The sequence below is a fragment of the Schistocerca nitens genome, chromosome 11, assembly GCF_023898315.1.
Source record: "Schistocerca nitens isolate TAMUIC-IGC-003100 chromosome 11, iqSchNite1.1, whole genome shotgun sequence".
Classification (NCBI taxonomy): Eukaryota; Metazoa; Arthropoda; class Insecta; order Orthoptera; family Acrididae; genus Schistocerca; species Schistocerca nitens.
The window spans coordinates 29,482,173-29,496,809 of record NC_064624.1 but is presented as its reverse complement, the minus strand read 5'-3'; the positions used below and the strand labels follow the sequence as shown (position 1 = coordinate 29,496,809).

General features: G+C 38.9%; 1 protein-coding gene across 15 annotated transcripts in view; it reads right to left on the bottom strand.

Moving 5' to 3' along the window:
* Positions 1-14,637, bottom strand: part of LOC126212843 (zinc finger protein 99-like) — a 117,201-nt gene that overhangs the window by 1,024 nt on the left and 101,540 nt on the right. For 10 of the 15 annotated variants that reach the window (XM_049940262.1, XM_049940267.1, XM_049940266.1 and 7 more), the window contains one exon: positions 2,388-5,060. The exons of 1 other annotated variant lie outside the window; for it this stretch is intronic. In XM_049940262.1, the coding sequence (XP_049796219.1) occupies positions 2,903-5,060 (2,158 nt within the window). In that variant the 3' untranslated portion in view covers positions 2,388-2,902. Of the gene's footprint in view, positions 1-2,387; positions 5,061-14,637 lie in introns of those variants that run through there. 4 more of the 15 variants (XM_049940268.1, XM_049940270.1, XM_049940274.1 and 1 more) reach the window with 4 other exon arrangements.

Genomic DNA, 14,637 nt, shown 5'->3' with positions numbered 1-14,637 from the left:
CTGTTAATGGCCTTAGAAGTAAAGTTCTGATGTAAATACCAGTTAGTTGTTTTAAAGTACTCCTCATTGTTGTTTATTTTAAACAATATGCTTGATTACCCTTACTCCTCGATCCACAACCTACAACTGACTTGTCCTTGACAATTCTTATACAACAGTTTATTCTGTAGTGATTAGCTTAGGTTATTATTTTAATAGGTGCAGTTACACTCTTTAATTTATGGCTATGTACAGTGTTTATGTAGAGTCAGTTCTTTGGTTGGTTTTCCACACAACCACTGAATATGCTTATTTTCTGCTTACATCTCATGTACCAGAGAAACACCATATGACCCATCCTTAGCTGACGCCTATAGATATTCAGTCCATATTGTATACCTTTTTTTAACATGTTACTACAAATTTTACTGTTTCTTAGAGATTCATATTATGTATAGTTGCCACACTTTGTAGTACATTTTCATATTCATTGGAATATAAGGCTACTGTCCAGAAACCCGGTTTTTCTTTCCTTTTATCGGAAAATAATATTTAATACAAATGTATGCGGATGTTGTCTATTATGCATAACCCATACAGCAGTTGTGGATGTTCTATCATGGGAAAGATGAAATACAATGTAATCATATCACTACAAAGTGTCACAGCTGAAGTGTAGCAACACAGAACAGTGCCAATCACTTAATTATAACTATCTCCCATTGTTACACATATTATAAAACATACTAAACCACTTTCAACAATAACAAATAGGTAGGAAATCCAAATTAAAAACAATCGTTCTGAAATTGAAACTGAAGCATAAGTACAATTTTCCAAAAACCTCATGTATATTTACCACAAATTAAGAAAAATACCCACAATGGAAACATCTTTGAATATAACACAAGAAATATTTAGTGCTCACATTCTGAGCTCTCCCAAGTGTTGTTCTTGTGTATAAAAAAAACTGGAATCAAATCATAACACCTAATATTTGTTTACCTATTTCTTTTTTTTTGTAGAACTTTCGCAGTATTAGATGCTGAACAAGTAATTAAGAGCTTTGTTTGATAACACTTACCTATATTATCTCTGAATTATGTACAGAGCTTTGTGAAACAAAAATATTTCACAAAAAATATAGCTATTGTGCACTAGTGTAAATGGCAACCAAGCATGATGAATTTCTTAGATTACACATTTCCGCATCTGACCCATTTACATGAAGATGCACTGATGGGCAAAAATGTCATGAACACTGTTCATGAGGAGAATGAATGCCACGTTGTATGCACATGATGCAGTAAGCAGATTACAAGTATATAAGCAGACCAGAGATTTACACTTTTTGTTCTATCAGTAAGATGAGCTGCAAACATGTACATTTAATGATGTAAATGACTTCAGCAAAGGGCAAGTTAAAGTGGCATTGCAATTGGGAACTAGAACCTCAAAAGTGGTGAAGTTGGTACAATGGATCTATGCTACTGTTGTGAACATCTGAGGAAAGTGGCTGAAAGGTAATAAGTCCATCACATTATGATAAGATGTAATACATCTATACTTCTTCACAAAGTATGGAGGTCAGAAGCTTGCCTGCTCTGTAAAGCTGGAGATGTGGCAATATGTGGCATATCTAATGACAGAAAACAACGCTGGGGCAGCCATACACGTTTTGGAACCCACAGTTCAATGTACATTGTTGAATGTGTGGCTCTGGAACATATGGTCACTGTATGTTTCCATACCGATCCACCAAAATGTTCACTTGCAACTGCAGTGTGCAAGTGATCATTGAGGCTGGAGTGAAGGTCAATTCAAATGTTAACTGTCAGGATGGGTGACATTTCCTGTTACACCAGGTCAGTTGCACATCCAGATATGCTATCATCTAAATGAATGGCACCAAATAGAGGGCCCATTATGCTTTGGGGGCAGTCACTTTGGCTCCTGTGGGACACCTGTTAGCCACAGAAGGCATCATGACAGTTGCAGACTACGTGACATTCATTGCAACTGCATGCATTCCTTCATTCCTGGTGTGCTCTCCCATAGTGGAGGCATCTTTCAGCAGGATAATTGTCCATGTCACATGTGCATGGTCTGAGTAGCATGGTAACTAACACTGATGTCTTGACCATACCATTTATCTAATCTGAACGTGTGGAATACAACTGGTGCAACATACACCCAGAAGCATGTAAATGATGTGTCAAGTCCATATCACGTAGAATTGTCAAAGTACTGTATTCCAAAGGCGGCCAAACATGCTATTAAGCAGGTTATTATATTTGTTGTTATGTTTACTAATGCAGGATTAGTACCAACAGAACATAAATGTACACACTATTAATAACACACCATGTCTCTTGAGAAAACATATCTGAGTAAAAAAATTGTTATAATCATGTTTCTCCAGTATTGAGTTTACTAGCCTCAATGAAGCAAGTGCCATGAATATATTTTTACTGTCACTGTTTCTAAAATACAGTTACAAGTACTACATGATGACTTTGTTTGGAATATTAAGCAGCAAGTCATCACATTTCCTTGGCCTTATACTGAATATTGCAAGATACTTATGGTTACTGACAAATGTAAGGATTTATCACAATTCACAATCTTCTTGTCGCAAGATCAATAGGAAAAAGCAGCAGTGCTAATGACAAAAACACATTTGATTCATGTTTCTTGAGTATTTGGTAATACCATTTCTTGACATCTCAAGCTACAGATATGAATTTTTTGTCACATCTGTTAGCACTCTATAGTACACATCATTACAAGTTTTTTCACAATTCTACCAGATTTTAAAGTTATTTCGCCGAAAGTACAATTTATTGTCCCCTGGTACATACATTATTTTATAGGCCTTGAGGGCACCAACCACGAAAACCTATTTGCATAAACTAACACATACTTACATTTTCTTTCTGACATGAAGTAATGCATGTGTCTTGAGAGTATTCAAGTAAGTGAAACTTTTGTCACAGATACCACATTTGTGAGGTCCACTTCCAGTGTGTTGAAATGCATGTGTCTTGAGATCACCTGATGTAGCAAAAGATTCCCCACAGATCTCACATTTGTGAGGTTTCTTTCCAGTGTGAATTAATACATGTTTCTTGAGATCACCTAACATAGTAAAAGATTTCCCACACATCTCACATTTGTGAGGTTTCTTTCCAGTGTGAATTAATAAATGTTTGTTAAGATTGCCTAATATAGTAAAATATTTCCCACAAATCTCACATTTGTAAGGTTTCTTTCCAGTGTAAATTAATGAATGTTTCTTGAGAGAGCATGACGCAGCAAAAGATTTCCCACAAATCTCACATTTGTGAGGTTTCTTTCCAGTGTGAATTAATGAGTGTTGCTTGAGAACACCTAACCTAGTAAAAGATTTCCCACAAATATCACATTTGTGAGGTTTCTTTCCAGTGTGAATTAATGCATGTTGCTTGAGATTACCTAACTTAGTAAAAGATTTCCCACAAATCTCACATTTGTGAGGTTTATTTCCAGTGTGAATTAATGAATGTTTCTTGAGAGAGCCTGACACAGCAAAAGATTTCCCACAAATCTCACATTTGTGAGGTTCCTTTCCAGTGTGAATTAATGTGTGTTTCTTGAAGTCACTTATCATAGTAAAAGATTTCCCACAAATCTCGCACATGTAAGGTTTCTTCACAGTGTGAATTAATGTGTGAGCCTTTAGATAACGTGACTGGGCAAACCATTTGTCACAAATCTCACATTTGTGATGTTTCTTTCCAGTGTGAATTAATGAGTGTCGCTTGAGATTACCTAACTTAGTAAAAGATTTCCCACAAATCTCACATTTATGAGGTATATTTCCAGTGTGAATTATAGAATGTTTCTTGAGAGAGCCTGACGCAGCAAAAGATTTCCCACATATCTCACATTTGTGAGGTTTCTTTCCAGTGTGAATTAATGCATGTCGCTTGAGATTATCTAACTTAGTAAAAGATTTCCCACAAATCTCACATTTGTGAGGTTTCTTTCCAGTGTGAATTAATAAATGTTTGTTAAGATTGCCTAATATAGTAAAATATTTCCCACAAATCTCACATTTGTAAGGTTTATTTCCAGTGTGAATTAATGAATGTTTCTTGAGAGAGCCTGACGCAGCAAAAGATTTCCCACAAATCTCACATTTGTGAGGTTCCTTTCCAGTGTGAAATAATGAGTGTTTCTTGAAGTCTTTTATCATAGTAAAAGATTTCCCACAAATCTCGCACATGTAAGGTTTCTTCCTAGTGTGAATTAATGTGTGAGCCTTTAGATAACGTGACTGGGCAAACCATTTCTCACAAATATCACATTTGTGAAGTCTTTTCCCAGTATGAATGGAAACATGTCTGTTGAAATCAACAGACCTAGCAAACAATTTGCCACAAATACCACATCTGTGAGTTCTGTTTGCAGTAAGTAGATCAGCCTGGGCACTGACATTAACAGCTATAGACAAAGTTCCATAATTACTTGTTTTCTCTCTATCATTTGTCATGTGTGTGTTACATATGTCATTAGAGGGCTTGTTTGAATCTCTCCAAGTTTCCTTACATGAAGACTGGTCATTGTGTTCTGTGACAGAAACTTCTGCCTCGCTATCCAACGAGGTAGTGGTTTGATGCTCATCACTATGTCCATATTTTTCATGACTGTCTGCAGTTAAAACTCGACAATTCTCACTCATTCTCATATGCTTCTTCAAGCCAACATTACTGTTAAATACCTCACCACACCACTTACAAACATACGAAGGTGGTTGCGTTCCACCAATGTGCATAAACACATGCATTATGAGTCTGTATTTTGAAGAAAAGCTCTGTTGGCAAAAATTACAACTATATACATGTAATTCCTTTTCCCTCGTACTACAGTCATATTGGGTGGCAACTGAGCATTCCTTATCAACAGTCATATCTTCTGTATTGGTACTGAACCCATGTGTTGACTTCTCCATGTCTATCACCAACTCATCCTGGACCAGTCTATGGTGACAGGGTTCTTCACATGATATGCTGCACCTCCCACCAGTAGTCTGAGTAAATCTGAAGAGTGAGGAGGATATTGTTAAATATTGAGATATACAACAAAGAAAAAATATTTGAGTGACCATAAATCCAGTACTATAAGCCACAAATCATAAAAGTGCATACGAATTGACATATTCAGTAACTGTTACTGATTTAAAATTATAATATTCCACCAGAAGTAAAGAACTGATGAGGTAAAAGTGGTTTAAAACGAAAATAACCAGAGGTAAATCAATAATGATTATTCTGAGTCACTGCCATTTGATCTGAAATTTTTAGATTAGAACTAAAATACTTCACTTTCACGTGTTACAATCTTTTTAAAATACAGTGCTACAAGTCAATAGTCTACAACAATTTATGAAATGTATCAAAAAATTAATCAGTTACATGTTTTAATTCAAAATTTTTAAGTTCAAGGTATTTCAGATTTATTTAAGAGAAATAATTTCTAAATGTTCCTCTTCGATTATGTTAGCTCTGTAAGTGCATTCTCCTTGTTTCGCCAACACTTTCACCTCTACGATTGGTAAATTTATTTCACCTGGTAAACAATTTTTTTTGTTTGATTCCAAATAAATCAATTACTAGTGCAAGCATCAATATTTTCATTCGTTATCTTCAATGGTTGTTGATCAGCTGGACAATGACTGTTCATGAACAAGAATCAATGTGACATCAATCAAGGGAATTAATTTGCATACTGATGAATGAATGTGAATGACACACGTGCAGATGGTTTTAATCTAAAACTGTTTTTGGCACTGCAACTTATATGAAGCCTTCCACAAATGGAAATATTGTCTGAACAGATGGAAATGGTTGCAAATTTTCCAGTACACTTGGAGTGAGCCTTCTTGAAAATTTTTACATCTTCCCAACATCTGGTCTCCTGGCATTGCAGAGCACCGTTGACTGAAGGACACACACATAAATGGTCACATCATCACCCATTAAGTACTGAAGGGTAACACTACATACTGAGTGGCGGTGATAACAGCTGATGCATGAGCTACACCTGTAGTATCTGGGTTTCATTATTATACCTGCAGTTAAACCCTTTCCCACAGAAAAGAACTGTAATGCTTTTCAGGTCGCCAGTACGTACATAGGTGGATATGAAAGATTACAAACTACTGAAGGTGTGCAGGCTCCAGAGTTTTCTCTTGTTCTGACTGTACCTTTTGACTTTTTTCCATTGTGTTGAGTATATAGTTTTGTTAGGCATGGTATCTGGTAAATTTCGAGTGTTTTTGAACAATTAATTGGATCACACGACTTTTTTAAATGTAACTGGTATCATGGTGTGTCAGATTCTAGAAGTTGACAACTGAATCACTAAATATCGTAACTTTTATAACTCAATAATTTACAACTTGTATTTTCATACACATGAAAGTGAAGTAACTGAACACCAATAATGATAAAACACATCAGAAAAATATGCAAATAAGATTTCAAACAAATACCTTTCTGTTTGTCAAAGTACTAGAAACAAAACTTACAATTAAAATTTTACAATATGCCAGTCAACCATGAACCAACCAGAATAAGAAACAGAATTTCTGGAAAGCTTTAGCAATAAATAAATTTTGAGGTTCTTATTTATAAATTGTTTTAGAGACCACCATGTAAGCATTGTGTAGATACTGGGTGCCTCTGTCATATCCCTAACCTTCACTTCACAGCATTTCGTGTGGCAGGTACATTGATAAACTATTCATCTACATCTACACGATTACTCTGCTATTCACAATAAAGTGCCTCGCAGATGGTTCAATGAAGCACTTTCAAACTCACTGTCTACCATTCCAATGTCGAACGGCGCACAGGAAAAACGAGCACTTAAATTTTTCTGTGCGAGCCCTGATTTCTCTTATTTTATCGTGATGATCATTTCTCCAAATTTAAGTGGGTGCCAACAGAATGTTTTCCCAATCAGAGGAGAAAACTGGTGATTGAAATTTCATGAGAATATCCTGTCACAACGAAAAACGCTTTTGTTTTCATGATTGCCACTCCAATTCAAATACCATGTCTCTGACACTATGTCCCCTATTTCGCGATAATACAGAACGAGCTGCCATTTGTTTTACTTTTTCAGTGTCATCCATCAGTCCCACCTGACGCAGATCCCACACCACACAGCAATACTCCAGAAAAGGGTGGACAAGCGTGGTGTAAGCAGTCTCTTTAGTAGACCTGTTGCACCTTCTAAGTGTTTTGGCAATGAATTGCAGTCTTTGGTTTGCTCTGTTGTTGTTATCTTCAGTCCTGAAACTGGTTTGATGCAGCTCTCCATGCTACTCTATCCTGTGCAAGCTTCTTCATCTCCCAGTACCTACTGCAACCTACATCCTTCTGAATCAGCTAGTGTATTCATCTCTTGGTCTCCCTCTACGATTTTTACCCTCCACGCAGCACTCCAATGCTAAATTTGTGATCCCTTGATGCCTCAAAACATGTCCTACCAACCGGTCCTTCTCCTTGTCAAGTTGTGCCACAACTCTTCTTCTCCCCAATTCTAGTCAATACCTCCTCATTAGTTATGTGATCTACCCATCTAATCTTCAGCATTCTTCTGTAGCAGCACATTTCGAAAGCTTCTATTCTCTTTTTGTCCGAACTATTTATCCTTCATATTTCACTTCCATACATGGCTACATTCCATACAAATACTTTCAGAAACGACTTCCTGACAGTTAAATCTATACTCGATGTTCATACATTTCTCTTCTTCAGAAACACTTTCCTTGCCATTGCCAGTCTACATTTTGTATCCTATCTACTTTGTCCATCGTTAGTTATTATTCCCCCCAAATAGCAAAACTCACCTACTACTTTAAATAATGGCTCATTAGCTAATCTAATTCCCTCAGCATCACCCGATTACATTCCATTATCCTAGTTTTGCTTTTGTTGATGTTCATCTTATATCCTCCTTTCAAGACACTGTCCATTCTGTTCAGCTGCTCTTCCCAGTCCTTTGCTGTCTCCGACAGAATTACAATGTCATCGGCGAACCTGAAAGTTTTTATTTCTTCTCCATGGATTTTAATACTTACTCCGAAGTTTTCTTTTGTTTCCTTTACTGCTCGCTCAATATACAGATTAAATAACATTGGGGAGAGGCTACAACCCTGTCTCAGTCCCTTCCCAACCACTGATTCCCTTTCATGCCCCTCTACTCTTAATTGCCATCTGATTTCTATACAAAATGTAAATAGCCTTCAACTCCCTGTATTTTACCCCTGCCACCTTTAGAATTTGAAAGAGAGTAGTCCAGTCAACATTGTCAAAAGCTTTCTCTAAGTCTACAAATGCTAGAAATGTAGGTTTGCCTTTCCTTAATCTTTCTTCTAAGATAAGTCGTAAGGTCAGTATTGCCTCACGTGTTCCAGTATTTCTACGGAATCCAAACTGATCTGCTCAGAGGCCGACCTGTACCAGTTTTTCCATTCATCTATAAAGCATTCGCGTTAGTACTTTGCAGCTGTGATTTATTAAACTGAAAGTTCGGTAATTTTCACATCTGTCAACACCTGCTTTCTTTGGGCTTGGAATTATTATATTCTTCTTGAAGTCTGAAGGTATTTCGCCTGTTTCATACATCTTGCTCACCAGATGGTAGAGTTTTGTCAGGACTGGCTCTTCCAAGGCCATCAGTAGTTCTAATGGAATGTTGTCCACTCCTGGGGCCTTGTTTCAACTCAGGTCTTTCAGTGCTCTGTCAAACTCTTTATGCAGTATCGTATCTCCCATTTCATCTTCATCTAAATCCTCTTCCATTTCCATAATATTGTCCTCAAGCACATCGCCCTTGTATAGACCCTCTATACAAGGTGTTACAAAAAGGTACGGCCAAACTTTCAGGAAACATTTCTCTCACACAAATAAAGGAAAGGTGTTATGTGGACATGTGTCCGAAAACGCTTAATTTCCATGTTAGAGCTCATTTTAGTTTCGTCAGTATGTACTGTACTTCCTCGATTCACCACCAGTCGGCCCAATTGAAGGAAGGTAATGTTGAATTTGGTGCTTATGTTGACATGCGACTCATTGCTCTACAGTACTAGCATCGAGCACATCAGTACGTAGCATCAACAGGTTAGTGTTCATCACGAATGTGGTTTTGCAGTCAGTGCAATGTTTACAAATGTGGAGTTCGCAGATGCCCACTTGATGTATGGATTAGCATGGGGCAATAGCCGTGGCGTGGTACGTTTGTATCGATACAGATTTCCAGAACGAAGGTGTCCCGACACGAAGACGTTCGAAGCAATGGATCGGCGTCTTAGGGAGCACGGAACATTCCAGCCTATGACTCGCGACTGGGGAAGACCTAGAATGACGAGGAGAATGGATGAGGCAATTCTTTGTGCGGTTGACGATAACTCTAATGTCAGCGTCAGAGACGTTGCTGCTGTACAAGGTAATGTTGACCACGTCACTGAATGGAGAGCGCTATGGTAGAACCAGTTGTTTCGGTACCACGTACAGCGTGTGCAGGCACCATCAGCAGCTGATTCGCCTCCACGGGTACACTTCTGCGAATGGTTCCTCCAACAATGTGTGAATCCTCATTTCAGTGCAAATGTTCTCTTTACGGATGAGGCTTCATTTCAACGTGATCAAATTGTAAATTTTCACAATCAACATGTGTGGGCTGACGAGAATCCGCACGCAATTGTGAAATCACTTCATCAACACAAATTTTCTGTGAACATTTGGGCAGTCATTCTTGGTGATGTCTTTATTGGGCCCCATGTTCTTCCACCTACGCTCAATGGAGCACGTTATCATGATTTCATACAGGATACTCTACCTGTGCTGCTAGAACATGTGCCTTTACAAGTATGACACAACATGTGGTTCATGTACGATGGAGCTCTTGCACTTTTCAGTTGAAGTGTTTGTATACTTCTCAACAACAGATTTGGTGAGCGATGGATTGGTAGAGGCAGACCAATTCCATGGCTTCCACGCTCTCCTGACCTCAACCCTCATGACTTTCATTTATGGGGGCATTTGAAAGCTCTTGTCTATGCAACCCTGGTACCAAATGTAGAGACTCTTCATGCTCGTATTGTGGACGGCTGTGTTACAATACGCCATTCTCCAGGGATGCATCAGCGCATCAGGGATTCCATGCGACGGAGGGTGGATGCATGTATCCTCGCTAACTGAGGACATTTTGAACATTTCCTGTAACAAAGTGTTTGAAGTCACGCTGGTATGTTCTGTTGCTGTGTGTTTCCATTCCATGATTAATGTGATTTGAAGAGAAGTAATGAAATGACCTCTAACATAGAAAGTAAGCATTTCCGGACACATGCCCACATAACATATTTTCTTTCTTTGTGTGTCAGGAATGTTTCCTGAAACTTGGCCATACCTTTTTGTAACACCCTGTATACTCCTTCCACCTTTCTGCTTTCCCTTCTTTGCTTACGACTGGGTTTCCATCTGAGCTCTTTATATTCATGCGAGTGGCTCTCTTTTCTCCGAAGGTCTCTCTAATTTTCCTGTAGGCAGTATCTACCTTACCCCTCATGAGATGACCCTTTACAGCCTTACATTTGTCCCTGATTAGCTATTTTGCACTTCCTGTCAATATCATTTTTGAGACGTTTGTATTCCTTTTTGCCTGCTTCATTTACTACATTTTAATATTTTCTCCTTTCATCAATTACACTCAATATTTCTTCTGCTACCCAAGGATTTCTACTAGCCCTCGTCTTTTTACCTACTTGATCCTCAGCTGCCTTCACTATTTCATTCCTCAAAGCTGCCTATTCTTCTTCTACTGTATTTCTTTCCCCCATTCGTGACAATTGTTCCCTTATCCTCTCCCTGAAACTCTGTACGACCTCCGATTTAGTCTGTTTATCCAGGTCCCATCTCCTTAAATTCCCATTGCAGTTTCTTCAGTTTTAATATACAGTTCATAACCAATAGATTGTGGTCAGAGTCCACATCTGCCCCTGGAAATGTCTTACAATTTAAAACCTGGTTCCTAAATCTCTGTCTTACCATTATATAATCTATCTGATCCCTTCTAGTATCTCCAGGATTCTTCCATGTGTACAACCTTCTTTTATGATTCTTTAACTAAGTGTTAGCTATGATTAAGTTATGTTCTGTGCAAAATTCTACCAGACTGCTTCCTCTTTCATTTCTTACCCCCTATCCATATTCACCTACTATGTTTCCTTCTCTCCCTTTTTCTCTACCCACAATATTATCTATGTGATCGTTCGAATTCAGGTTATTTGTAATCCGTAAGTATTTAGTTGAATTTACAGCCTTCAGTTTTGTGTGACTATCGTGTAATCGTAATTTAGCACACTTCTTATAGGACTCATGTGAATAACTTCATACTTTCCCTTATTCAGGGTCAGTTGCCACTTTTTGCACCATACAGATATCTTATCTAAATCATTTTGTAAGTCGTTTTTATCATGTGATGACTTTACAAGACGGTAAATGACAATCATCTGCAAACAATTTAAGACGGCTACCCAGATTGTCTCTTATGTTGTTAATATAGATCAGGAACAATATGGTTCAAATGGCTCTGAGCACTATGGGACTCAACTGCTGTGGTCATAAGTCCCCTAGAACTTAGAACTACTTAAACCTAACTAACCTAAGGACATCACACACATCCATGCCCGAGGCAGGATTCGAACCTGCGACCGTAGCGGTCGCACGGTTCCGGACTGCGCGCCTAGAACCGCGAGACCACCGCGGCCGGCTCGAGGAACAATAGCGGGGAACGCCGGATAATACTTGTTTTACTCGATGACTTTCTGTCAATTAGTACGAACTGTGACCTTTATGACATGAAATCACGAATCCAGTCGCACAACTGAGGCGATACTCCGTAGGCACACAGTTTGGTTGGAAGACGCCTGTGAGGAACAGTGTCGAAAGCCTTCTGTAAATCTAAAAATATGGAATCAATTTGACATTCCTTGTCAATAACATTTATTACTTCAGAGTATAAAGAGTCAGTTGTGTCTCACAAGAACGATATTTTTCTGAAAACATGCTGACTGTGTCAATAAATCGTTTTGTTCGAGGTACTTCATAATGTTTGAATACAGTATATGTTCCAAAACCCTACTGCAAATCGACGTTAGTGATATAGGCCTTAAATTTAGCGAATTACTCCTACTTCCCTTTTTGGGTATTTGTGTGACTTCAGCAATTTTCCAGTCTCTGGTAAGGATCTCTCGGTGAGCGAGTTGTCGTATATTATTGCTAAATATGGAGCTATTTTATCAGCATACTCTGAGAGCAACCTGACTGGTATACAGTCCGGACCAGAGGCTTTGCCATTATTAAGTGATTTAAGCTGCTTTGTTACTCCGAGGATATCTACTTCTATGTTTCTCATCTTGGCCGTTGTTCTTGATTGGAATTCAGGAATATTTACATCGTCTTATTTGGTGAAAGAGTTTCGGAAAACCGTGTTTAATAAATCTGCTTTAGTGGCACTATCTTCAGTGACTTCACCGTTGTTATCGCACAGTGAAGGTATTGCGTGTTGCCACTGGTGTGCCTTATGTATGACCAGAATCTCTTTTGGTTTTCTGCCAGATTTCGAGACAGAATTTCGTTGTGGAAATTATCGAAAGCATCTCGCATTGAAGTACGCGCCATATTTCGAACTTCTGTAAAACTTTGCCAATCTTGAGGATTTTGCGCTCTTTTAAATTTGGCATGCTTTTTTCGTTGCTTCTGCAACAACGATCTGACCCACCTACTGTACCATGGGGGATGAGTGCCATCACTTATTACTTTATGTGGTATTTATCCCTCAATTGCTGTCGATACTATCTCTTTGAAAACATACCACAACTTTTCTACACTTACATGATCAGATCGGAAGGAGTGAAGACTGTCTCTTAAGAGGGCGTTAAGAGCATTCTTATCAGCTTTTTAAAATAGATATACTTTGTGTTTCTTTTTGATGGTTGCAGTGATGATGGATGTGCACATGTATTTTATCAACACACATACTACAGCCTGGACAGTAACACTGCTGATGATTTACACCACATTTGTTAAAAATTTTGGGATGATAGCTGTTACCTCTATTTTATTCCTTCCTTTGTTCTCTCAGTGTTCCAACCAAAGGGCTGTCATTATGATCAAAACAGTTTCTTACATTCCATTTATCTACGCCAGTACTCCTCTATCCAACAACAAGTTGGGTTGGCAGATCAATGAGACTTCGCAACCTTTACTCAGTCTTTTGGCCGAGGCTGGTTGCAAAGTGCCATTACATATTATACAGGCTAGTATTACGATGGGGTCGCCATTCCCAAAGTCCCTCCCCCCGTTCCAGGACATAATTAGTGAATTAGTGTTCCCCAACTGTTTCCATCCAGTGTAATCCATGGGAAAATGCGAATGTCTGCAAGCTGTGTAACTGAAGTGGAATGTGGGGACCAGCCTGCTATTCACCTAGCAGGGTGAAGAAAACCACCTAAAAACCACAACCAGGATGGCTGGCACACTGGCCCTTCGTCGTTAATCTGCCATGTGGATTCGATCCGGGGTCAGCACGCCTACTGGAATCCAGGAAGGGAGGGAGGGAGATCCTGTGAGAACGCTAGCGTTTACTGCAGAATTTGAGGCATCTGCTGCATGATTAGCTGTAGCTAAAAGCAACTTCAACAACCACTATGGCAATCTGCTGCACCACCCAATTCACTTATTTCTTCAAATTCCTTGATTGTATTCTTCAACACATTTATTGACATGGGGCCTCTTCACAGCCATTTATTTCAATGATATTCCTGCAATGCAGTGCTGCTGTTCTGATAAAACAGCTGTACCACCTGTGCATGGCATTTCTTCTCAATAGGCACTTCATTTCATACGAAAGAGATACCTTCTTAACTGGGTGTATATACAAACAAGAAAAAATTTCCAGATTTCCCAGCTAGAAACGCGCTTCCTAAGGTGAAAAACTTTTTATTGGGTGGAAGTACATTTTTCCATGTTAAAAGATGGTATCGTTCCGATAGGAGCTATAAACCTTATCAATACATTGAATGGTTATGGATTTATAAGCCTGTATAGAATTTTCTGGCAGTTTAGGAATCTCAACCTACCTGGAGATACGGGCTGGGGAGATACATGGGAGACAGAGAGAGGAAGGGAGGGTGGGAGAGTTAGAGAGAAAACAGGAAAGGAACTAGTGCCTGAGGTGCACAGGATGGAAAGGGGATATGGGAGGGGAGGGGAGAAGGAGAGGGATGAGAGGACCCTTGTGCCTCCTCCCTGTGCTTCTGCTACTTGTAGATATAGCAGCTCCTGTTCGAAGTGCCCTCGGCTCTGCATGCACAGGACCAAGATTTCAGTACAGTTCAAATGCATATTCACTGTTATGAGCATAAGCATCCAGTCATGAACACCTCCACTCCCATGGCAAGTGCTCCATCAACTATCATGCAGCACACTTTGCCCCGTGCACCATACACCTCTGAGCCCATTATGTCATATGACGTTACTGCAATTAACATGTATGAAGTGTTGCATATGTTCGAATTGTATAAAATGCCTGTCCATACAAGAA